The 26,337-nt window shown below is 37.6% G+C and overlaps 1 protein-coding gene across 1 annotated transcript in view; it reads right to left on the minus strand.

The window, feature by feature from the left end:
* The window catches only part of ppp1r13bb (protein phosphatase 1, regulatory subunit 13Bb), an 80,815-nt gene that overhangs the window by 13,337 nt on the left and 41,141 nt on the right, over window positions 1-26,337 (minus strand). Inside the window, 6 exon segments of the mRNA XM_048206276.1 lie at window positions 738-887; window positions 2,571-2,760; window positions 2,971-3,111; window positions 5,066-5,262; window positions 6,592-6,766; window positions 9,327-9,428. Of these exon segments, the coding sequence (XP_048062233.1) occupies window positions 738-887; window positions 2,571-2,760; window positions 2,971-3,111; window positions 5,066-5,262; window positions 6,592-6,766; window positions 9,327-9,428 (955 nt within the window).

Here is a 26,337-nt window from a genome sequence, read left to right on the forward strand (position 1 = left end):
ATTTTTGTATTTGCTAAAGAATCCTGAAAAACTTTTCATAAATATATAAAAATACAACCGTTTTCAACATTAATAATAAGAAATGTTCCTTGAGCAGCAAATCAGCATATTAGAATGATTTCTGGAGGATCATGTGACACTGAAGACTGGAGTAATGATGCTGAAAATTCAGCTTTGACATTACAGGAATAAATTACATTTTAAAATATATTCAAATAGAATTTTACATTGTAATAATATTTCACAATACAACAGTTTTTACTTATTTTTGATCAAATATATGCAGCCTTGGTGAGCATGAAAACATTTTTAAAAAAATCTTACCACCCAAACCAGTATATATAATCAGCAATAAAATAACAATAGAGTAAAACATTTAAATTGAAAATTAACATGAATTTCAGAATGTCTTAGTATTTGTTAGTCTCTTTTGCTTTAATGACAGCAGTAATCGAGTCAGACTTGATGATCATGTTCAATGATTTGATATGATCCAAGACCATCTTGAGCTTCAAATGGAAGCAAGAAAATCTGACCGTCTGTACAAAGGTGTCACATGATCAATGACACTAATTTATTTATACATCATGTATTTGATTCAGACATTCTGCACTGAGAATTATGAGCCATATGGGGTAATGTAAGAGACTTGGTCAACAGCTTTGATCCTGCTCACTACACTGAATAAGGTTCATAGGCCGTTCCTCCTGACTTCCATCAGACACCTTCCCACTCACGAGAAGCGCCGTCCGACCCTGCCGCAGAGCAGGTGACTGGGGGTGGAGCCCCAGGGCCTGGGCGGGGCTCTGGAGGAGGTGGAGCAATCGGGTCCACTATGATGTCTAAATCAGAGACCTTCCAGGGACCGGGAGGCTTTCTCACGCCATCTAATCCCCCCCCACAAATACCACAACATCAAAGTACAGGAACAGCCAAGAGAAAAAGAGAGACACACACATACACGTATGCACAGCACAGAGCAGAAACGACACAAGAGGTTAGAAGTGAAGAAAACGAGAAATCAACTTCATAATAAAACAGTATTTGAAGAGAGAGAACCCACTGCAGGAAACGATGGGATACATGCAGTGATCTTTAAGAGAAATACAAAAACCACTTTATTGACATTTATGCATTTGGCTTTCATCCTAAGCAACTTTTAACGATTGCTGATGAAACACTGTTTGTTTGAGCTACAGGAACTAGGAGCTAGTCTCAGCATATTAAGCCCAGAGTATATTTTGGTTTTAACATGTATGCTAAAGTGTGCACATGATGTAAATTTCGTCACCAGCATAGTATGTGCATTCTGATTTTTCTAACCACACATTTTGCACTAATCAGATGGTCCACAAGGTGGCAATACTGGCCAGGGCCAGCGTTTCACAGTCTAAAAAACAGAGACAGGAAACTACTCTAGACTGCAACAACAACAGACGCCCACATTGAAGAGTGTTTGTCTGGGGGGCTTAAGAGATCTCTAGCTTAGAAACTTTAGTTTAAAAGAGAACAAAGACTTTTTTAATCGATCATAACTTCTGGAGAGAAATAGAGCAGACATTGGACAAAGATGAAACTTTTTAGTGTGCATGTGTCAAGTGTCTGTGTTCGCGTAGGCAATGAAATGGAGTATACTTTGAAAGGGTATGCGTTTGGCTGTACGCATATGCCAAGCGTTCACACCAAAACTCAAGTATACTTTGGGCTTCAGATACAAATGACTCTGGTTGGTTGTTACATAGTCTAGTGTTATCAAAAATACCGAGTGGATACTGAAATTTTAAAAATGTGACAATACCAGCATTTCCCCCTAGCATTTTGAGCGCTGTTGAGTGGATTCTTAAACACCTCTGATTGGCCGTTGTGTTCACGTGCTCAACAGATATGTCCCGTGATTGGTTACAATGATCAATGTTTCAAAAACGTTGTAAATGGACATCTTTGACACTCTTCACCGAGAGCTTACACATACACATGGGAGCGTTTGAAAGCAGGCATCTATTACCGGATACGCTGATAGACACCTGCTTTCAAACGCTCCCGTGTGGAAAAAAAATAGGTTTTTTACCGTGTTTCAGAAATAGTTTTCTGAACTGTGTCTGACAAATAAGTGGATAGAGTTTTTTTTTTTGCGTTTTCTGTACAACAGTCACAGAGAATGCTGCACCATAATTTGAATAAACGTCATTGCTTGCTGGTCTATTATCAGAATTGACTGAAATTATATGTCACATGAGAACATAATTAAATGTGGTTGTTCACTTTAAAAGGCTAAGTGAACACTTCTTGGCAGGAATAATCTGACTAGACTTTATACAGATAATCTAAAGACTGGATTTACAAGACAATAATGTAGACCTAAATACAGACTACCACTGATCAAAACTGATCACAGCAGCTTCAAATTAAACCCAATGTGGATAAAGAGTTTATGTATTGCAAAATTATAAAGCTGATTCACAATGTAGGATAAAGGTAAACAGACATAAAGGGTACCATTTATTTGGCATCATTTAATTCCAAATAAATGTTTGCCGTTATCATGCAGAAGTCAGTGTTTAAGGACTGACCTGATTTGGAGCGGGCATGGTTAGCTGGGGTGTTGACACCCAGTGACTGAGGTTTGAGGGGTTCAGGAGGCACTGCATAACCCTCCTGCCTGACTGGCACTGGGACCTGGATGTAAGGTCCCACGGCAGCCACACGGCCGGTGTTTCCATGAGCAGGCTGTGGAGAGGGAGGACCATTTGCTCTATTCAACTGCAGGAAGGGGAAAAAGGAAAGGTGGCAAAAAAGGAAACAAAAAAAGGGTAATGAGCCTAGTTGAAATTCAAAAGCATTCCTCTACCAGATTTATTCTCTAGATGTCTGAATGGTTTCTGAAGAATCCTGCTAAACAAATGAAACTAAGAAGCATGATTGAGTGATGCACTCTCCTGGCCTTACAGGAAGGTTTTCTTTTTGACGTGCCTCGGCTTTTCTCTTGTACAGTCGATCTCTGAGCTCATTGATACGCTTGTCCATCAGTGTCACCTCCATGTTTCTCTTATTCAACAGCTCTTTCTGCTGCTGAAGTTTACTGTTCTGCTCCTGATTCAGCTTATTGCGGATCTGATGGGGGAGAGAAAAAAAAAAAAAAAGTGCAAAAAAAGATCAATATCATCACTGACAGAAATTATAGTAACACAAACATACACAGACTAATAATCAAGATCTACGATTATGGCTGATTCCATGTTTCTAAAACAACAAATGTCAAATTCAACAATTTTGAACTGATGATTCAAAACATTGTACTATTTTTTGTTTTTAATTTTATACATTATTACACATCTTATTAAAATTATACATTTTGTGTGTTATTTGAATGATTGTTGCTATAAATTAACATTCACATAATGTTAAGCCATTTTAAATTGAGTTTTAAACTGTATTTAAACATTATTTCCAAAATTTAATAGGGTTGCAAACCTCATACACAACCCATAGAAAATAAAACCTGGTTGATGAACAACCAGTGAACCTGATCAACATTTGATCAACATATCAAAACCAGTGGGATTCTGTTGTAATATAAAACACACAGAAAACAGCCTTAAAAAGTGTTTTAAAGGCACAGTATGTAAGTTTTACTGCTAAAGGTCACTTATTCAAAATAATAACAAAGACATAGCTTGAATAATGGGAGTTGTTGTGTTCACCCCCACAGCCGTTTTCGTTTTATAAGGTTATCTATGGCGACAGAACCCGCAGCAAAAGATAATAATTGTGGTCCATCACAAATGTGCAAAACAAACAACTGTGGCTTGCTAGATGCTACCAGAGATTGTCGGATTCCACAATTTTTCAGGAAGCGCACTGTTGGGATGATGCCATTAATGCAAGTACACAAATCAACAAAATAAATAACATTGTTCTAGTGGTATTTGGATATTTTAATGCAAAAATTTTACATATTGTACCTTTAATATGTCAAGATGGAAAATCTATATATCTATCTATCTATCTATCTATCTATCTATCTATCTATATATATATATATCTATATATCTATATTATCTATCTATCTATATATATATATATATATATATATATATATTAGGGCTGGACGATTAATCGAAAAGTAATCGAAACCGAAATTCAGAACCTCTAACCGACGTAATTTTCCCATGTCGGTTATTTCGGTTTTTTAATCCTGTTAATACTTCCCCCTTAAAAACATAACTGCGTGTGTAGTCACGTGACTCCGCCCAGTCCAGTCAGTGGCATAAAAGCAAAACACGGAGGTGAACGCCGGTTCAACACAGTGATGGCGCGCGAGCGGTGAGCCTTGCGTCTTGACTAAACTTTGTCAGTTGTATTTGTTTTATGGTTTGGACATTCAAGCGATTAGACGATCGGATGTGTATTATTATATCGAGCTACCGCGCTCGCATAGATATATACATATATCTATGCCGCGCTCGCGCAGCTGCATGTGGCACGAACACTCATACAAACAGCTGCGCAAAACGTGAAGATCGCGCGCACACAGAGGAACGCAGAAACTTGTCAGCGCTGTCCTGTAATTTATCACTAAAATAGCTTAGAAACTCGAAAGTTATAGCATCTATTTTAAAATTTTTTCTACTTTTGAAGGAACTACTTACAACCCACAGCTTCACAATTAATAGAGAGACGGTATGACTAATTCACACACGCAATCACTACTGGTACTGTGCTAATTTATCTTTATCTGATTTACAACGAGCAGAAACCTGTAAGAAATGTTACAAACCATAGATAAAATAACTGCTGATAGTGAGCTATGATGTCAGATCACTCTTTCAACAGGAAAAAAAATATCCCACCTTAATAGTCAATCATAGGCTATTTACAGTACAAACCTTGTCAGTGAACTATGAGGGCAAAAAAAAAAGAAAAAAAAAATCAGAAATAAAATAATCGTTCATTAATCGTAATCGAGGTAAAATGTTCAATTAATCGAGGTTTTGATTTTAGACTATAATCATCCAGCCCTAATATATATATATATCTTATAATAATGGCTAAACTTTGCCCATGCCTGCAGCTCCTGGTAGAGTTTGCGAAGCTCCAGGGCAGCGTTGCCGGTGACCTGACCCCCGAGGGTCTGCAGGCCGTTCAGTTTGCCTCTCCTCAGGTCCTCCAGCTGCTGGCTGAGCTGATCCACCCTCAAGACGGCTGCCTGCAGCTCCGCCTGCTTCTCCTGGAACAGCCCACTGATGTGCTCGATCTCTGCGGCTAACAGAACACAGCAGAGTTATACACACTTACAAACATACATGAGCCGATATACTTTCTCCATTACTATAGGATTATTATTTCATGTTCAATGAAATTATAATGTATGGCTGTACATGTTTTACAGGATCTCATGGAAAATGCAAAACTAGCAGGCTCAACAGATATATTTTATACAGCAAAACTGATTTTTACTTGTTAACCATATAGCATATCCTAAATGCTAGCACAATGTGAACAAAACACTCAAATAAGGGTTAAAACTAGAGAAAAAAAAAAATCATAAATAGAAAATCTTTATCATGAACCTGCCACGATGCACCGATAACAATCCACAAAAATCTAATTTTATAAGACTCATCTACAGCGGTGTGGACATTCCCATCTGGAGTTGTGTGGGAGAGTTGGCATTATGTGAGATCGTTACAATTCACAGCCTATGGCAGTCCTAATCCTGACCTTACCCTGGCATGTGTATTTATGTGTGCATGTGCTTGCAGTTGTAGATGGAAGCTCAGTGCTCTCTCACACAACTACTTACATGAAGCAAGCAGGCTTAACAGCCACGCAAAAGGTCAAAACCACATCATAATCAGCAGTGACCAGTAACTCATCTACTTGGATGAATGCTAAAGTCAGTAGGCGGTTTTCCAGTACAGATTTGCACAAAACTATTATATTATAAATACTGTATTGCTCAAATATTTTCTAAATGTCCATAAAAACATAATTTTAATTATAATTAAAATGTAATTTTTTCCTCTCGTGAGGAGTCATTCCAAAAATCAGGGCAATGGATGCAAGTAGGTTTATCGGAGCCACTGAACTAGCCATTATTTTTAATCGAAGGAGATGTAGCATCCAAGCATTAATGTCAGGAAAAGCCCCTTATAATTTGGAGTGGCCAGGTATAAGGTGTTTCTGGGTGTTCCTCCCTCCTATCTGCTTCGATGTCTTGATAAATTGTGGCATTTCTTTGTCGTTTAGAATCCAGTATTCCTGTAATTCTTGTCTTTTATGAGTTTAATAATCTTGTCTTCTGTCCAAACATACCGCACATTCTTTAAAGAATGAATCGACTTTTACGTACACCAGGTGAACTGTAAATGCGGATAAAAGTTTCCATTTAAAAAAAAAAAAAAAAGTTTCCAAATATTTAATTTTCGAATTGCCTGAAAAACCACATGTGAGAGTAAAAACTTTTTTGAGATATATGGGAGTTTTTGCGAAATTGACGTGTTTCCATTGGGCATACTTTCAATACGCAATTTCAGTTTTCGCAATCTGAAGGGTAATGGAAACATAGCTAGTGATCAAGCAAGTACATACACAGGTTGCCATTGATGACTTTGCTGTAGTCCACTTGGCCCCTCATGGCACGGATCTTCTTGAGTTTGGCTTCCTGACTCTCCACCCTCTCCTTCAGCCTCTGTAGTTTTTCGGTCTCTGACACAGCCTGCTGCTGCCGTCGCTCCTGCTGCTTCAGATAGCGCAACCGCTGCTCCTGTGGACACAAAACATACATGAGCACGCAAAAAAAAAATAAATAAATAATGGAAACAGAAGCATACATGGAAACAGTAACAGTTATGTACTGAACCACTCTACAACTATTGTGGATGGTCTTTAATTGACCTTACGACAGCACAAATAGCCAATCAAATAATGGTTAATTTCAGAATATCAGCGCAATTTGTCCATCAAACTTTCAGAACTGTTATGACATACAAACCTCCTTTTTGGCAAATTCCCAACATTATGGTAAAAAGGTGTTGTTTTGGTATATGTAATCTCGAAAAATGCAAGCGTTGAATCAGACTCTATGGTAGACTACATGAACAACTACACTTGCAAACTTTGAATGATCATTCTAAAAGGAAAACATCTCTATGTTTGCACAAAGAAAAGGAAAAGTAATGTTTAAGCCCGGGGCATCTGCAGTGCCCTAACGGAGTAAAGTGCATTCAGGACAACACCATACAATCTTGTCATTACATCACAATACAGCACTTAAACAAGACAGACAACCTAGTGATTTACTGTCAGTGTCAAGCATGGAGATGTTTGCTATTAAGAGCAACAGTAGTACCTGTGGGAAATGATGCTGCTTACAAACCTGACATATTGAGTAACTAAGAAAAAATAAAAGCAATTAGGCTTTTTGTCATTTTCTTTCTCTATTTGCAGGGAACACAAACAGATGCAGAGAAATGGAAACAGCGTCTCTGAGTGAGTGAGAAAACTAAAAATAGCACATGGTGGACTTTCAATGACTGGAGGCTCATAGTCATCACAGCACATCGACTCACAGCAATGATTATCCAAACAGCTCTGAGATCAGTGTTCTCGTCGGGTCTGATCCTGGAACGGTCTGTAAGTGTGACCAGTTCTAGATTCCACACATCACTCTTTGTTGAATGTAGAAACAAAGCAATTTAGTGCTAGTGTGGATAAGAAATGCCTGTCACCGCATACAGAGCATGTCAGAGTTGTTTACTACATAATTGGCATTTTTGGTCTCGTCCAGTTTCAAGCCTCAGCCTGTGGTTCCCATGACTAACACCCCTATAATGGTCAGAACAGCCTGTTGTACTGACCTATAACTGGCAGTGAGGAAAACAAGGATGAGGTCAGTAGCTTAAAATATCTAATAACAACATTGCACAATGATAATAAAGAGCTTAAGCTGCTTCGTAAACAAAGTTAGAGGTTTGCCCAATAAGCAGCTGTGTTTTGTATAATTACAGGGATACTTAACACATTAATTCCCAATTTTTTCCCAGAAATGTCTTAAATTACAGTTACTTGCATAGCATAATATAAACATACACACCAGTTCACCTGAAACTTTAAAGTTTATTTTTGTCACATAAAGATTGTTGTTTATGGGTAATTATCTTTCACATACATAGAAGCCTATGCAAAGATTAAAAAAGAAAAAAAGAAAAAAGAAATGCAAATATGAGTAAACAACCAAAAATGGCTGTGTGAATTAGAATCACCACTAAATGACACAATCAGTCTTCAACAGGTCTTCATATTTCATAAGTTTATCTAATTGTTTATACCATCTATAGTCACTTTTCAGAATGAATAGTGGAAACTTTAGTTAAACTTCAGTGGCTTTAAAAAATAAAAATAGGCTTGAAGTTCAATTTATGGTTGTTGACTTAAGGAACCATTTTAAATGGCAAAAAACAAAACAAAAAACAAAACAAAAAAACTACATTTTATCTGAAAAATAAAGCCAAACCATGCGATTATACATTACACTCAAGCGCCTTTCCCAAAGATATGATGCTGCTTTTCAGCTGCTAGCTATCTGGACATCACACAACTGCAAGTTGGGTTCAATGACAAAATGTAGATCGATAAATAAAGAAAAAGCTCAAATTTGTTTCAAGTTTCTGGTAAATACCACTAAACACTCAAATCTGTTTAAGGGCTACAGAAATTGATGCTTAACATCCACAATATTAATAAAATCAAAATAGAAACAGTGATTTGATTAATGCCAATTTTTGTTTCAATAGCAAAAGCTAACTGGAGAAAATATTTGCGTCTACAATTGTCAATCAATTTGCCAACATATTAGTTACATCATGCCAAAAATACAATTTATAATACAGCGGGGTCCAAAAGTCTGAGCCCACTAGAGAAAATGCTATTTTGAAACCTTTTCTAATAATAACAATAATAATAAAGTTACAAATTTGCTGACATTTTTTGTTGAACAACAAGACATTTAAATACTGGGTAATTCTACATTCTTACTGAAACATAAAACCAATTTGTATGATTATACACCATACAGTGCCATCATAGTGTCAAAATAAATGGTCACTCTGCTTAAGGTCTAAAAAAAAAAAAAAAAAAATGATGCTCAAGATCCACAATATCAATAAAATCAAAACAGAAACCATTCCATTTTAATGTGTGAATTAATTAATGCCAATGTTTGATTTAACTGCAAAAGCTAACTGAAGGAAACAGTCCCCACACAGATGAAAAGAAAAATCTATTAAAAAAAGATGCCAATCAAAGGACACATGTGAGCGTGTTACCTTAGCGACAAGCATCTGTTGCTGGGCCTCAATTTGCTGCTGCTGACGAGTGGCCATCTCCTGCAGCTCTGAGAGAGTGAGCTCCACACGAGGATTTCCCACCTACACATGGAGGGAGAGAGAGAGGGAGTACAGAAAAAAAAAAAAAAGGAGGGGCAGTCAGGCCAAATAAAATACGCACAGAAACAAGGATACAAAGATGACAGGCATAAATGACAGAGACGACTGTGAGAAACAGACAACCCAGGCTCACTGTAGTGAGAGTGGGGTGTGAAATGACCTGTGGCCAAGTAAACACTATGAGCTTAATTATAGCAGAAGCGCTAATGTTAACATAGGCCTGCTAAGCTCATTGGGAAGAGGAATGGCGACGCTTTTAGCTGAAAGGGTCTAAAACAGGCCTGTACCAGAGATGCATCCCAGAATCCCACTCTCTGTCACTCTGCATTCTGGAAGATAAGAGCAATTGTCCGTCACCGCGACTGTCGCCAGGGTGTCGCCATGGCAGCAGAGCAGAACCGCTGTGTAGCAAAGATTAAAAGGCACCAAAATACACAGACGGCACTTGCCATGACAGACTGCTATTTAGAGCAATCAAGCAAAACTGAGTTCGTTTCAACGCAGCACGGAACATGATGTGAACATGGAGTAGTGTAGGATGACTTCCATAAACCTGAAGCAGAACACCATTAACAGCCTGGTTCATTTTGTGCAAAAGATTCCCCTCAAGATTCAAATCTTCTATTGTCTGTGTCAATATAGCAATGCTTCCATTTCCTAAAAAGTCAACAGACTGTTTTGTCTCTGGGCTGTTCTAAGCAAAAGCTGTACAAGTGCACTCAGTGTTTAAGGTTGAAGCTGGGCCAGTCATTAAGGTTATGTAAGGACTAGGTGCAATCAGGCATATCAGTTGGAGTCAAATTAGTTCATCAACTTTGCCAATATGTTAACTACATCAAGCTAAAAATACCATCCACAATATACACTCCTAAGGCCACTAGATTACTAAATTATACCTTTTATAATTTATTCTTATTAATAATAATATCTACAAATTTGCTGATATCTGATTAGCAACGTAGAAACTTGAATTAGTTTTAAAGCTGCGGTCCATAAGTTGCCTCTTTGTCGCCATCACTGTTTGAAACCTGCAATTCCATTTGCAGAATTATCATCTTTACGTGGGTTGTGCATCGGCACGGCTCCTCAGCGCAGATGAATCTAATGTTTGCTGCCAGTCACCACATTGGTGTGGATACATCGGTCTTGGGTGTATGACCAAAATAAGAATTTTCACCGGAAAATGTCATCTGGACATGCAAGTAACATGGCTGCCACTTTTGTTCTGACCAACTGATAAAAAAAGCATAAATAGCGCTAAAGAGCCAATGGTGATTAAAGGCGCTAAAGAGGATCTTTTCGTCGACTGAGAAACCAAAGACTGTTAGTGAGTTTTTGAAATGAGCGCATGCATAAGAACAACCCCACTCCTTCACAGCTCATTTCGAGGGAACGCCTCCCAAAACTCGTGCACGAGTATTGGAACACGAGTGTTTACCACCGGCATTCGCTGTGTCGTGTTAGTGGATTCATTATGTCGGACTCACCGCAGGTAACTCATAATCTGCAGTTGTTACTCCTGTCTCCTGACAAAAACATTGCATGCGGCGCCTGTAGAGTGTGGAAAGTTACTGGAGAGCGCAGCCGCGCTCGTCTCTCACAAGGAACGTCATGGCAGTGATTGACAAGCCAGAGGGCCAATCCGCGCACGTCTTTCACAAGGAACGTCATGGCAGTGATTGACAAGCCAGAGGGCCAATTGTTTACGCGATGATCGCGTAAACGATTGGCTGACGTTTTTAAGGCTGTTACTGTTAGTAAAGACAGTTTCAAGTAATATTGCAAAAATGTATAAAACAAAACATCCTCTTTAGCACCTTTAAATAACTAACGATCGCTTAGCTTGGATCACGTCAAACCATGCAAAATTTTTATTATTGTTATACTTTGTTCTCAAATTGTTAATGTAAACAACATCAGCATTGACCTTGTATTCAGCGTGACTGTGTATTCAGTGTGTATTAGCGTTACATGTAGATTTCAATTTCTGTAGCCTCTCCGCAGTCTGAAGTCTTTTGCTTTTGACTACGGGTTAATCTCCAGATGTCACTGATGATTGTCATTTGGACCTTTCTAGATTACAATCTGCCATCAAAATGATAAAGTTTAATTGTTCTAGCTGCTGTGACAAAAGGTTATAAATGATCCGCTGCCAGCAGCATCCTCACATGCCATATAGCCTACTAGCTGGGACTCCTCCTTTCTGTTTACAGACGTGACGTAATGGCGCAAAGACAAATGGCTGAATGCTCGAATTTCCCATGGAAACCTGCCAGTAATGATTTTATTATAAAACATTATTACAAGTTTACCATTGTGAATCAGGCTAAGGTAAGGATATAGTTTTCAACACTGGCTGGTTATGTACTTGCTCAAAAAAAAAAAAAAAAAAAAAAGTTACGGACAGCAGCTTTAAATTAAATACGTCTTTGCTGGAATGCATGTCAATGCATGTTTTGTCTTTCAAAAACATATATGATGATCTGTTATATGAGAAATGGCATTGCCCATCACCGCTGTGTCCCTCAGCAACACACTCAACCAAAAAGTCTCAATTTACTACAGGGAGACTACTTTCAATAGTAATATCCTCTTCTGACAAAATTTGCCATCTAACAAAGGTTTATAAACTCCTGGCATTGAATGCAGTACCATGATGCATCAATGTGGCAATCTATCACCATTAATACTAACATTAACCTGCATGAGAGCACAAATATGCACAGAAAGATACTGTGGTGATGTTTGTGGCATGGTTTTGCCAGGTCACCTATAGCTCATGGCTACTTCTATTCTTAGCCAAGTTAATACCATGATCTATTTTCATAATTCATGGGTAGTATTTTTTTCCACTATGATGTGATGGTTGAATCAATACTCATGTCTCACAATTTCTTGTTTTTGTTGATCTCTTCACTTTAAATCACTATGTGTGAAAATCACCTGCTAAATCACCAGTGTTGTTACAGCAACATGTAATTATAAAATGGATTACGATAACAGGGGTTTTAGCTATAAGAGGTTAGAGCCAGGAAAATGACTGTGTAAATACAGTAACATTTGACACCATACAAAACAGTTTACTTGTCTTCTGAGAACATAAACTTTCAAGCTCACCTGCTTTTGTACATAGAACCATGTTACCACATAATAGACATGTACAAACAAATATTTCACAACAGAGATGATAAAAACAACAAATATCAAATGTCTGTATAATGGTTCAGCAACAATAATACAAATATTTATATGAGTTTATCTAATGAGTTTAAAAGTACACTACCGTTCAAAAGTTTCCATCAGTAAGATTTTTTTGATGATAAATGTTTTTTCGAACCATTTTCAAAATTAATAATAATTAATAAATTTCTGAAGAATCATGTGACACTGAAGACAGGAGTAATGATACTGAAAATTCAGCCTTGCCATCAGAGGAATAAATTACATTTTAAAATACATATAAGACCAGTATTTTAAACTTTAAAACTATTACACAATATTATTAGGGCTGTCAAAATAACGCATTAATTTCGATTAATTCATCTGAGAAAAAAATAACGTGTTAAAAAAAATAACGCAGATTAATCCATTCCGTATTGACCTTTGAACCTGGAGCCGTTGCTGCGCTGACGGACAGAATGAGCAGAGTTCCTCCCTCGTGCGCGCGAGCTCTCTTCTTCTTCAAAGTAAGCACCGTCTTTGCACTCTCTCTACCTCACACATAATAATCTAAATCAGGGATTCCCAAAGTGTGGTGTGCGCACCCCCAGGGTACGCGAGCTGCCACCAGGGGGTGCGCGAGAGGAAAAATGTAATGGCGGCCTGTTTTTTAAAGTGGGATTTTTCCATACAATAAAAAAAAAACATGAACAGTAAACATTTCCTTTGTAATCGCTTTTATTTTAAATAAAAAATTATAATTTATTAGTTTTTGATAGAAACGTAGAAGAAGACAGCTACTGTCTTCTACGCACTCCTCTTCTTTTATGCACTGCAGGCTAGGCTATATGCATGCCAACTCGTTTCATTCATTGCTGCAATGTTTCTTTTACGCGGCTGAAAATAACCGTGCTTTCTGTTACTGGCTACGTTTACATGGACAGCAGTACTGACCTTATTCTGAATAAGACAATATTATGATTAAGGTGTTTACATGAGTTGCTTTTAGAATATTCAATTCATGTTCCCATTTTACATGTTATAGAACATAGATCGATTAATGGCATTACGTCATTATGTCCCCACAGCACACAGTCCGACGTTCTCTACAGAATTTCACGTATCATCACCACACAGTTCGTGCCATATACAGTTTTGGGTGTTTTCATTTTTAATCTTATGAAAGCTTCAAGTGCAGTTAATTATTTGACATGCAATACGTGCAAATATATATAAGGAGCCCGCACATGATGTGCAAGAATAAATAAATAAATTGTGTGCATGATTTACTAATTCGTTCTCTCGATTTATACAGAGGGAACAAATTAGTAAATCGTTCGCACGATTTAGCCCAGGCTACTATTTATTTTCTCTCTCATGTGTGGGGCTCTGTAAATAGACAACGGTGGATACAAATTCTCCAGCAACAGGCCTCCTGTACTTTAATTCGGCAACTTTTATTCATGCCACCGTGACAAACTCAGAGGTACTGGATGAGAGATGAGGTGAGAGGAATTTGATTTGTGGCTTCTTGCTTGATGCTTGCTCTCTTGTTTGCCGTCAAAACGACCACTGCCGTGTGTGTATTATGTGTCCTGTGGCAAAATGTGGCGAAAACTCCCACATGACGTTAATAGTGTGATTAAGGTGTGTACATGTGTATAATGCACTCCAATAATGCGACTAAAATAGGAATACTCCACCTGTCTTAATTCGATTTGTGTTTACTTCGAGTATGACTTTAGTCGGATTAAGGTAATAAAACATCGCTGTTTACATGGTCCTTTCTTAATCAGAGTATTGTCTTAATCGTATTAATATCGGATTACTGCTGTCCATGTAAACGTAGTCACTGAGCCTGTGTCTGTCACTCGTCCTCTTAAAAGTGGAAGCTTGTGCGTAGCTTTGTTGCATTATATTGAAACTTTGTTGATGTTGTTATTGTCATTAAACATGAGTCTTTATATGGCGATAAAACAAAGCTTTGTTGCTTCTTTTTTCTTTCTTTTTTTTTTTTTTTTTTTTTTTTTTTAAGTGGGGATTGGGGGTGCGCCAACCGGTTGGGACATAGAAGGGGGTGCGCAGGAAAAAAAGTTTGGGAACCCCTGATCTAAATCAACTGACACAATGCTAAAAGTTCGTAAGACCGAATCCATGTTTCACGAGGCGCATTCGGAAAATATTTTTCCTGAATAACCGTTGGGTGTGAATAGTGCTCAGAAGAACGTCACCTCATCTTCTCTGACAGGCGCCCTGCACGTGCAGCTGCTGACATAAACCACACTTTCAGTAAACAAAAAGAAAATCCTATCCAGTGGTGAAGTGTTTTCTGTGTTGACAAATCTTTTGCGATGTCCTAATGACAGTCACGATTCGCACGCAACGCGTCAACGTCCGCTAATGTCCAATTCTGAATCTGTTCAATTCAATTGAATTGAATCTGTTCAAATGACTCATTTGAACAGATTCATTTGAATGAATCATGACAACAACTGATCTGTCCACACAGTCTATAATGAATAATTTACTCGAACAACTCTGAAATGAGAACATAAGTGTGCTTACCCCATTTAGCAAGAGTGGTTAGTAAAATTAGCCTTAATAATCCACAATATTTTCAGGTTATTTAAATGACAATGTGTAGTAAATTAGGCCTACCTATAAAATCAGTTAGTTTAGACTGGAGTGAGGTGAAACCAGAACAAAGCAAGTTGTTGTTAGCTAGGTGCATTCAATTGTATATGGTAGAAAATTATATTATTAGTTAATATAACTTCTAAATGCTACTTTTAAATACTTTTCAGGTTTAGCAAAAAAGCATCTTCTCTTACAAAGCTATAAAATCACTTTTTTTTCTTTTTTTTTGCCAAGAGGGCAAGAAAGAATTACAGTGAGAGTGACGGGTACTTTATTGTCAGTATGTGGGTAGGGCACTTTTTACTGTTTGTGTGGATGACCATGTCTGTCACCACCGAAGACCATTTTTGACCCAGGGAAAACCCTGCATCGATTCATTTGAATTGAAATATTTAATACTTTCACAGCAAAAATTATGTATGCGATTAATTTAGATTAATTAATCACAGAGTATGTAATTAATTAGATTAAAAATTTTAATCGATTGACAGCCCTAAATATTATACATTTCATTTACAAAATAAAAAGGGTAACACTTCACAATAAGGTTTCATTAGTTAACATTGGTTAACCACTTTAGTTAACATGAACCAAGAATGAACAATACTTCTACAGCCTTTATTTATCTTAATGTTAATTTCAACATGTACTAATTCACTATGGAAAATGTTGTATTTGTTAACATTAGTTAATGCACCGTTAACTTACATAAATAAACAATGAACAGCTGGATTTTTATTAACAACATTAACAAAGATTAATAAATACTGTAACAAATGTATTGCTCATTATTAGATCATGGTTAACAAATTTGACCTTATTGTAAAGTGTTACCATAAAAAGCAAACAAATGTCAAACAAATATCAAATAACATGAGCAGGTTACTGTGTCACTGGAAGTGTCCTTTGATTTCAAATTTAGAAAGATTGTGCTCATGCTCTGTATCAATACAAAACTGTCCCTTCCATTCAACTAATGATTAGTGATTTTTGAGGAAAAAAAAAGTTTTGCCTAGAGCACAAGATCCAATTGGGTCTGGATCAAACCAACTGTCATTTTAAATCAGAGTGATGGATTGAACTTTTTCTCCACTGCTACCACTGTGATTGAGAATAATACAGGTTATATGTCCAATACAACAAGCAGCATTACGAACACCATTTATGGCTGTAGTTCAAATGTGTCTGAAGACACCAGCACAGAAACATTTCAATACTTCAAATGATCAACTTCAGTGCAACTGTGCTTCACAACAAGAAAGCGTAACACATCTTAGCTCAACACTTACCTTTTTTTTTTTCAGCTTCCCACAGCACAAAATACTTACAACTTGATCAATTAATGACGCAGCTTTTCATGCAGTTCCCATAAGCACGAGCTGCATGGCAGATCTCCAAATTTCATTAAAGCTGAAAAGATTTGATTGAGTTTGCGAGAGAGTGATATATGGCTTCAAGGCCAATTGTGTCATGCTCTGTTTACCCACACAGGCAACTCTGTATGGCCACATCACATTGGTTGTAAAGAGCCTATTTTCATGGCAATGTGGCACAAGGAGCGACATACAACAGACTGATTTGATTATCCACTTCTGAGTTGCTTCTGGAGAGAAAAATACTCCCCAGTCTGCATGGCATGATCCTTTATACCAGATGCAGATGTACAAATATGGCTGTGGATCTCTAGGGAAGGTGTAAGAGATCATTCAACCACAGGGTGAAACTCAATGCTTGTTAAAACAATATTCAGCACTAAGGTAGATTAAGAAAAGATGTTTATTTAAAGAGCAGACTGCATCCTTCCTGTAGCCAAGCTGAAGATTTCGCTGCTAAGATTTTGCTTACTGTTTCTTGCCTTGTAGGTAGGAAGTAACACGACAAATACAATACAAGACAAAGGAAGCAGGTCAGTGGGTAATAACTTGGACTCCAGGGCCATGTTACATAGATCATGTGCTACAGAACAACTACAGCATGCTTCTCCAGGCACTTCACATTCTGAAAACAAGGATACAGGTGGGGGGGAGGGGATTTGAGCCGCTATCAATATACAGGGTACTGAAATCGTTTTAACAGTCGTCAGAACTTACAAATTTATTCGATCCCAAAGGAGTTAGATTGGCGGAATTGTTGGCTTCTAACAGAAGGGACCACACCACTGGCAGCCAAACAGCAATGCACACCATTAATAACTGTTGGGACGGTCATTTACATAACATTATAACGAGAACACTACTGTAATAAAACGTTGTGAATTTTCTGTGTTATTGTTTCAACGTGTTGTTGTCTACTGGAGTTAAACTGATTAGGTAACCTACATAACTTAGTTCAAGCTTCACGTCATTTTGTGCAGATAAAACTCGTAATATTAAATTTATGAAGTATAAATATCTGTTTAATCTCATAAAGAATGTGTTTCGTTGAGGTAAATAACCCGCAGATCTGATGATCATCTAGCTTCAGCGCGAGCGCTCTAAAAGTAAGGCAAAACATTAATAACTATGATTGGGACTTTCTTCTTATACATTATACATACTTCTTATAATCGTTATACTTGTAATATAACGTTGTGAATTCTTTGGCCTTATTTGCTGTGTTTTGGAGTAACATTATTGACTACGTTACTTCAAGTTTATCTGTGCGTGATTTTGTGCAAATACTAGTTGTAATATTATTTTTATTTTGTATAAATATCTGAATTATCTTCTATAGGATGTGTTCCGTTGAGTTAATTAACCTTCAGTTTACGTGTTTTGATTCTCTTCAGCTTCAGCGTGCGCAGCTCAAACAGCAATGATTAATAGTCATTAAAAATGTTTACTAATATTAAAACTTTCATATTTTTTCAAAAACATTAATGCATTATTTTTAATAACTAGCACTTATTGTTCTCGTATAATTTTCATCAACACAAGGTTTGATTATAATAAGGATCGCGAACAATAACAGATTTTTTTCTCAAATCATCTAACAAAATTATTTGAGCTACGTGCGCTGAATGAACACCTGTAAACTGAAGCGCTTTGATAGAAGGTTAATTAACTCAACGGAACACATCCTATATAGGGTAATACATATATATTTATACAAGATAAACATTAAATTATAACTTATATTTGCACAAAATCATGCACGCATGAACTTGAACTAGTAACGTAGTCAGAATAGCTCTGTTGTGGATGCGTTCATCCTAAGAACACGCCGAAACAGCAACTAGAATCACAATATTTTAATACAATAGTCGTGTATACAGTTAAAATGTTATTAATATGACAGCCACAATCATAGAAAATGTTTTGTTTTGCGGTTTAAGTGCTCACGATGAAGCTAAAGATGATCATCAGTACAATGAAGCGCTGCTGTGTTAGTTGCAATCTCGGACACAAATATGGCGGCGGGCATAGCGGAAGTGACATCTTTGAAACCCATGGATAGTGATCAGCGAGTCGAGAGCACACGTGCAGTATGTTTGCGCATACCTTATGAACGACTCCTGTATGTCACTGTAATCGTTTTTACCTTCATTACACTGCGTTCCAAATTATTATGCAATTGACATATCAGTAAAATTTCAGTACAATAAACATTCAGATTTTAGTTTTTCTAAGAAAATGTTTGTTTATTTATCTCTGTCTTTTTAGATAACTGGTATCAATCTCAGACAAAATAATTGGCCAGATCTATGGAAACCCTACTTAGAGGTTGTTCCACATTATTAAGCAAGTCACAGTTCTCATGCAATATGGGGAGGAAGAAAGATCTTTCTGAAGATGAAAAGCATGAAATGGTGCAATGTTGTGCAAAAGGCATGAAAACAACTAATATTGTGTGAAATTGAATGGAGATTATCGAATTATCATAAGATTTGTGAGTGATTTAGAGCACAGCAGAACTCGGTCAGATAGAGGCTTATTAATGAAAGTTCCTATCAAAAAAATTTATTGTATTAAAAGGGCAGCTATAAAAAAGCCAATATTGAGCAGCAAACAGGTATTTGAAGCTTCTGGTGTCTCTGGAGTCTTGAGAACCTCTCCATGCAGGCTGGCAGTTGTGCGTAAAGATGCATTTTAGACACCACTAACCAAACCTAACAAAGAGAAACATTTACAGTGGGTGTAGAAATACATTTCCAAACAGTTTTATTGCTGTGGTGTTTTTTTTGCAGCATGGGATAGTGCATAGTGCATTGTACTATGCACTATCCTCCTTTTTATACCATAGCTGAAAATGGCCAGTTATGAACTCCACATATCTTGCAAAAGTCATTTTAATACCCTCCATCTCACTTCCCAGTATTCCAGCCCAAATCATCACCCGCCAGCTCCTTGCTGACGTCGCAGTCTTGTTGGAACATGGTGGCCATTCACCAACCATCCAGAAATCCATCCATTTAGACCATCCATTGTAGTACGGCATTAGTCAGTGAATAAAACTATTTTAAAATGAGTCTTCATGTATTTCTAAACCCACTGTAAATGTTTCTCTTTGTAAGGTTTGGTTTGGAGTGGCTGAAATGCATCTTTAAGCACGACTGCCAGCCTGCATGGAGAGGTTCTCAAGACTCCAGAGATACCAGCAGCTTCAAATACCTGTTTGCTGCTCAACACTGGCTTTTTTATAGCTGCCCTTTTAATACAATACATTTTTTTGACAGGAACTTTCCCCAATAAGCCTTTATCTGACCGAGTTCTGCTGTGCTCTAAATCACTCACAAATCTTATGATAATTCGATAATCTCCATTCAGTTTCACACAATATTAGTTGTTTTCATGCCTTTTGCACAACATTGCACCATTTCATGCTTTTCATCTTCAAAAAAGATCTTTCTTCCTCCCCATATTTCATGAGAACTGTGACTTGCTTAATAATGTGGAACAACCTCTAAGTAGGGTTTCCATAGATCTGGCAAATTATTTTGTCTGAGATTGATACCAGTTATCTAAAAAGACATGGATAAATAAACGAACAAACATTTTCTTAGAAAAACTAAAATCTGAATGTTTATTGTACTGAAATCTTACTGATTTGTCTCTTGCATAATAATTTGGAACGCAGTGTAGAATAGTCACCCATCAAAACCTTTTTAACGACACAGGTTTTCTTTTTCCAACTGAGAGAGTTTGCGATTTGAGCCACTGTTCAGTCTGTATTTCACAGCAGCACGATGAGAATCGGCCTGGGCTGAACCGAAATAATCACAGAATATGTACGAGAGAGATGGTGCCTTGTTTTAAATGTATTTTGTAATTAATTTAATTTATTTTTTTTAAATGTAACGTATTAATTAAATGGAGGATCACTAACCGCTTTTCCACTGTCGGGCCAGTGCGAGCCAGGGCTTTCAGCGGGCCAGGCTAGGCTAATAGCCCCGGACTTGCAGCACCGAGCCCAAAATCACGCTGCATTTCCACCGTAGGGCCAGAGGCTCCGCAGCGCTTCACTAAAAGCCGCCCGTAACATGCCTCTCTGGAACAACGTCACACTCACAAAAACCCGTCATTTCACAAACAAATTAATCAAAAAATAATCAGAAAGAAATCACTGGAAACTAGCGAGATCGTAAAGTGAACATGATAAAAGCAGGCGTTTGTTGGCATTTTGTTGTTTAATTAAAAATTAAAAAACCCAAGCACCGATGTTGTACCAAACAAATTAGTCATAATGAATTAATTTGTGTCAAGAATAAACATCAGTCACAGAAATAAAGTGGTATTTACTGTTATTTCACAAAAGAGGACAAATGTACTTATTCAATCGCGTCTGTTTCTGTTTATTTGTAGTCATAGGACAGTATGTTTACATCACATTTACAAAGAATAATAATTTCTACAAATTTTCCACCAACAATACAACCTGAGGAGCTTTAGCACTCGCTCCAGTGATAGAGAAACGGAATCCCGAAAACATGGAGTTGCTTTTTTTTATGAAATGTGTGGAGCTAAATATGGATATCTGTCCGTTGAGAGACGAGACGTGCTGACAGATAAAATAAATACATGATTGTGATAGCCTACGTATATTTTGTCTGATTTCTTCAAGCCATCGTATTTACCATGTTTACTATGGTATTAGCGCGCATAGTCATGGTGATCAGAAACCACATCGGATCACAAACAGAAGTTATTTCAAACACTTGCTGCTGTCTGAAAGTGAGTTTTGAGCTAAAAATGATTTTAAAAGTCTTTAATGCTGGTGTTAGCTGGTAACCTACATGTAATCATCGGCGCCTCCGTCTCCAAACACAAATAAACTCCGCCTTTGTTCGCAACCACTCCCTCAAGCCCGAGCTGGCCCGCTTTGGACCAAGGTATTCAGCGGGCCGAAAAACCCGGGCCATTGGCCCCGAGGAAGCCCCGATGAGGCACGATCAAGCCCCAGAAGTGACAGTGGAAACGCGACTGGCCCTGGCACGCACTAGCATGCTCGCTTTAGGCCCGACAGTGGAAATGCTGCTACTGAGGACCCCTAATGGGCCTCGGCCCACAGGTTGGGAACCACTGGGATAAGTGAAATACTCCTGCTGACTCCTGCTGCACTGTGCTGGAATTTTACAGCTAGTGCTGTATGGAACAAAGCAGATGTTTTCAGTTTATAAATGTAGTGTTTGTTGTCCAACTGAACTAAATGGTTTTTGTTTCTATAAAAAGGCAAAATGACAGAGGGGCCTGTGCAGCGTTGTGCAATTAATGTAATCGTGTACAGTCGAACACCAGACTACCGAACTACTCCCGACTACTCCAAAATCTACCCTCTTAAAAACATGTCAGCAAACCTCAACATGCAAATTAATTGGCAAGCGTTGTTGCCGAGATATTAAAAAAAATATATATATTCTTCCCTATGCCCAAAACTTAAATTGTAGGACAAACTGTGGCATTAAATACTCCATCTCTGCAGGGCAGTGTTCCCCAGTCAAAGCAGCTTTGGATGCAACTTTACATGTTGCCAAAGCACATGAGCCAAAGCTGGCTGGTGAAACAACAGATAAAAGCTAAGCTCGTCTTCCAACAGAAATATTATTTTGATGGTATGCTGCATAACCAAGGAGTTTTATAACAAGTCGAGTGATATAAGAATCCATCCTTCATCACTTCACAGACTGCACCCACATGGACAGCATGTTCATCTGTGACTCCTTGGCATGGAGGAGGCACACATATAATCCGCTTTCCACACAAAGATTTAGACTGGCGCTCTTTTATTGGCACTGGCCTGAAAGCTGTGCAGATCTTAGAGAGGATGTAAAAGACATTCAAGCAATGTTATGATAAACTGTACATTAGAACACCAGGTCTTTGACCTTATTTAACATTAGAGCATAGAAATCTGAAGATATAACTCTACCACAACCACATAATCATGAATACTTCCAAGTAGGGCTGGGTATTGACACTAATTAATCAGATTTTATTTCAGTTACAATGTTATTTTGCTTAAATCTCTCTAATTTAAAAGAAAGCTAATGTTAAAGATACAGGGAACCCTCTAAACATTGTACATTATGAAAATATTAGTAAAAAAAACTAGTGTCCAAACAATGTAGTTACATTAAAAATCTGCTACGTAAATAAATGCTAACTTAATGAATTCTGACACAAACTAACAAACATTGGAGAACTTTAAGAAAACAAACAGACAACTAACAAGCTATTGACAATAAACCTGAAATCATGAAGTTGCATGCAAGTTCACATAACTGTTTAAGAATAACATAATCAAGAGACTTTTTCAAAATAATTATAATTCATGATGAAAAGCGGAGTGCTGAGTGAAAATGAGTGAAGAAACACAGCAAAACCTGGAACACGTGAAGCCCCGGAGAGAGTATCTGCCCACACACACACAGGATCAGCTTCAACTTTATAAAACATGATCTGCCCACACAGTTCAGCATTCTGGAGCTCATAACTCTGCATGTGTGATGGACAAGCATGGTGTTCCTGTATAAGCAGTGGCTCTAGTGATATTAGATAGTATAGAGCAGTCTATTGCCCATTTAATCTATAACAAAGAACACAAGAAAAAGACTGACAGCTCTTAATACTTTCCAAGTACAACGGACCACACGCAGATTTGACAACAGATGATTTATCCATTGAAAAGCATTAAGAGTCTATGAATGTTCAGAAACGTATTATTGAAAAGAGACTGCGTAGGACGGTCTCTTTCTGCATGGAGAGCAGAGGCAGCCTTACCTTTTAGACTCTCCCTCAGGGCACAAAGTCAGTCACAAGCTGTGTAGATGAACGAAGCGTGCAGGGATGGGGTGATGGGATGAAAGAGAAGATGAAACAAACAAGGAGAGGGGAATGACAAAATGGACTGAAAGTCCCAGCATGCACTTACACGCTCCACAGACAGGGCCACGGTGACCCTCTGACACGGCACACGGTTAGAAAGGAGACTCTCGGGAAGAGCAAAAGACAACAGATGGAGTGACAGCAATAGGAAATGAGAGAGAGTGGGCCACCCACTATTTGATAAGGGGAATTTTTTTCCCCTTTTACAGGCTGGCCACACATTCAGGGATTTAACATACTGTGAACACTGGGCGTGGTTGTGTGTGTGTGTGTGTGTGTGTGTGTGTGTGTGTGTGTGTGTGTGTGTGTGTGTGTGTGTGTGTGTGTGTGTGTGTGTGTGTGTGTGTGTGTGTGTGTGTGTGTGTGAGTGCGAGTCTGAGTGAGAGAGCGAGAGAGAGAGAGAGAGCGAGAGAGAGAGAGAAACATCTTCAGAGGGACAGAGAAGTCGGAGCAGAGAAAACAGCCCTGCGGTAAAACCTGGGGGATGATCCTCTTAAAAGCGGTTATGTCATGAAATGGGTGTAATCCACAAAATAATAAAGATGTAACGGGAGAATAACAATACAACTGAACGTGTTATGAGGTTTCAAAGAATTTCACTCTTTCACTCTATATACACAAATGTCAAGCTGCTGAATCAGCACAGTGTCTGTGTGCCAGTGATGACTTGCCTTGAATCCTGGGCAGGGAGAGATATTACTTTAAGTACAGGGATGGGCTTTAGAATTGTTCATGTTTAGAAGCAAGATGAAGCCGGGGGGAGAAATCCGATTAAACTTGCCCAAAAAAAAGAAAAAGAAAAAGCAGCTGTTGTGAAATATGCCAGGAGTTTTGTCTTAGCTGCACTCTGAGGCTCAGACTCAGTCCAAGTATATGTTCTGACCTAGAGCGGACAACAGGGTTTCACACATTCAAGGAGAATTATTTGAGGTTAGCTGCGCATCCATAAGTACCATTTACTATGAAAACAGGTACCACGTACTATAAAAACTATGATGAAAAACGTTTTTCCGGTGAGCTTTTTTCCCCATGACCAAAGCAAAAAAGTATACTTTGTTTTTTTGAAGTGTACACGTACAGTCAAACGCACAAAAAAAAAAAAAAAAAAAAAAAAAAAAAGTGCATGTGCAACCTGTTCGTACAAAGTTTGCACGGTTACAAAAATCTGGTGGTGCACGCACAGTACGCGCATACGATTATGACGACGAAATTCGCATCATACACTGACCCTTGCGTACACGTAAAAAGTGAAGTATACTTTGGCCTTTATATGAGACGATGACACAATGATAACAAGGTCATTCAACTGAAACTATATCAACACGGAATATCGTTGACAATAAAAAGACAAGAATAAAAATGTAGTTTAAAAATAAATCTATACCAAAATCTCCCTTTATTTTTGTGGGAAAAAAAAAAAAAAAAAAAAAGGAGACAAAACATTACAGACTGTTTGCCAGGTTGCCAGATGTCAAGTTTAAAACCCTCAATCAGAGCTTTTTTTGTTAGCAGTTTCCCCGCCATTGACGAGTTACATCATCTTTTATGAGACATCGTTTCCCCACCAAAGACTTTCCCCTCCAAAATTTTTCTAGCTTTCCGTGTTTTCACTGTTATAAGCTGGAAGGAGGAGTACAGAATCTTCAAAGCTTTTGGCTCAGCTTACCTACGTAAGTGTTGATAAAATAATTAATGAAGCTAGAATAAAAACTGATTTTTTTGATTGATTTTTGAGTAAAATCAGAGGCCCTGTTCTTTCTTTTGATGTATTGCATATTCAGATATTCACACAACAAAGTATTCTGGGAGCAATGAAAATTTTGTGAAAATATTTTTTGTGGTGTTGACTGGCAACTTTTTTTCAAAAAAAAAAAAACGCTGGCGGGGAAAGAGTTAAAATTATACATTTTCTATCCAATGTTTTACCTAATCTTAGCAGTCTGGCAATTGTGTACAATGCTCTCTCTACACTGTGGAAGAAGCACTGATGATCTGAAAACAGCAACAAACAAGTAAGCTCGAGTTTAGCAATCTACATTTGAGTTATTCTGCTTAAATGAAAGTGTCATTCAGTCAGTCTGTGTTCTGTCACGAGCCACTTGCGCTGTTTTCTGTGATCAAACCTTCTTAGTTATGAACTATAATAAATCCAAACATGGATCTCAACTATATTGTTTGAGACTGTGGTTGTAGAATAAATGCATTTACACAACCTCTGTCTTTTTTTGCTGTTGCTTTAATAGAAAAACATTAATGTAATTTGGAATTGTTGGAATTATTATTAGGAATTTCACTATTTTAATTTTTGGGAGAAGTTTTTTGTTTTACTAGTTTCCATAATGTAGACAGAGTGTGTTCAATTTTAAAATAAATAGCCTATAATAAGTCAGTACACTAAATGAGGTAAAATAAACCATGCATAGAAGTGCAATAATTCTGATGAACTGTAAACATAAATTCATTAAATGACAACAATCATTGCAATTATAATTTTAAACAAAATAATCGTTATTATCAGTTTAACTATTATGCAGCATGATGAAATTGTTTTCAGTGACTAAAACTAGACTAAAATTCCCAGACATTTAGGCCTGGTTTCACAGACAGGGCTTTAATTAAGCCAGGATTAGACCGTAGTTTAATTAGGACATTTAAGTATCTTTTATAAAGATGCCTTAGAAAAAAAAAAAAAAAAAAAACCATTTCTGATGTGCATCTTGAGACAAAACAATGGCACTGACATATTTTAAGATAATCTAGTGCAAGTTGCTTTCAGTTAAAACAGCTTTCAGCTC

Source organism: Megalobrama amblycephala, linkage group LG11 (assembly GCF_018812025.1).
Source record: "Megalobrama amblycephala isolate DHTTF-2021 linkage group LG11, ASM1881202v1, whole genome shotgun sequence".
NCBI lineage: Eukaryota > Metazoa > Chordata > Actinopteri > Cypriniformes > Xenocyprididae > Megalobrama > Megalobrama amblycephala.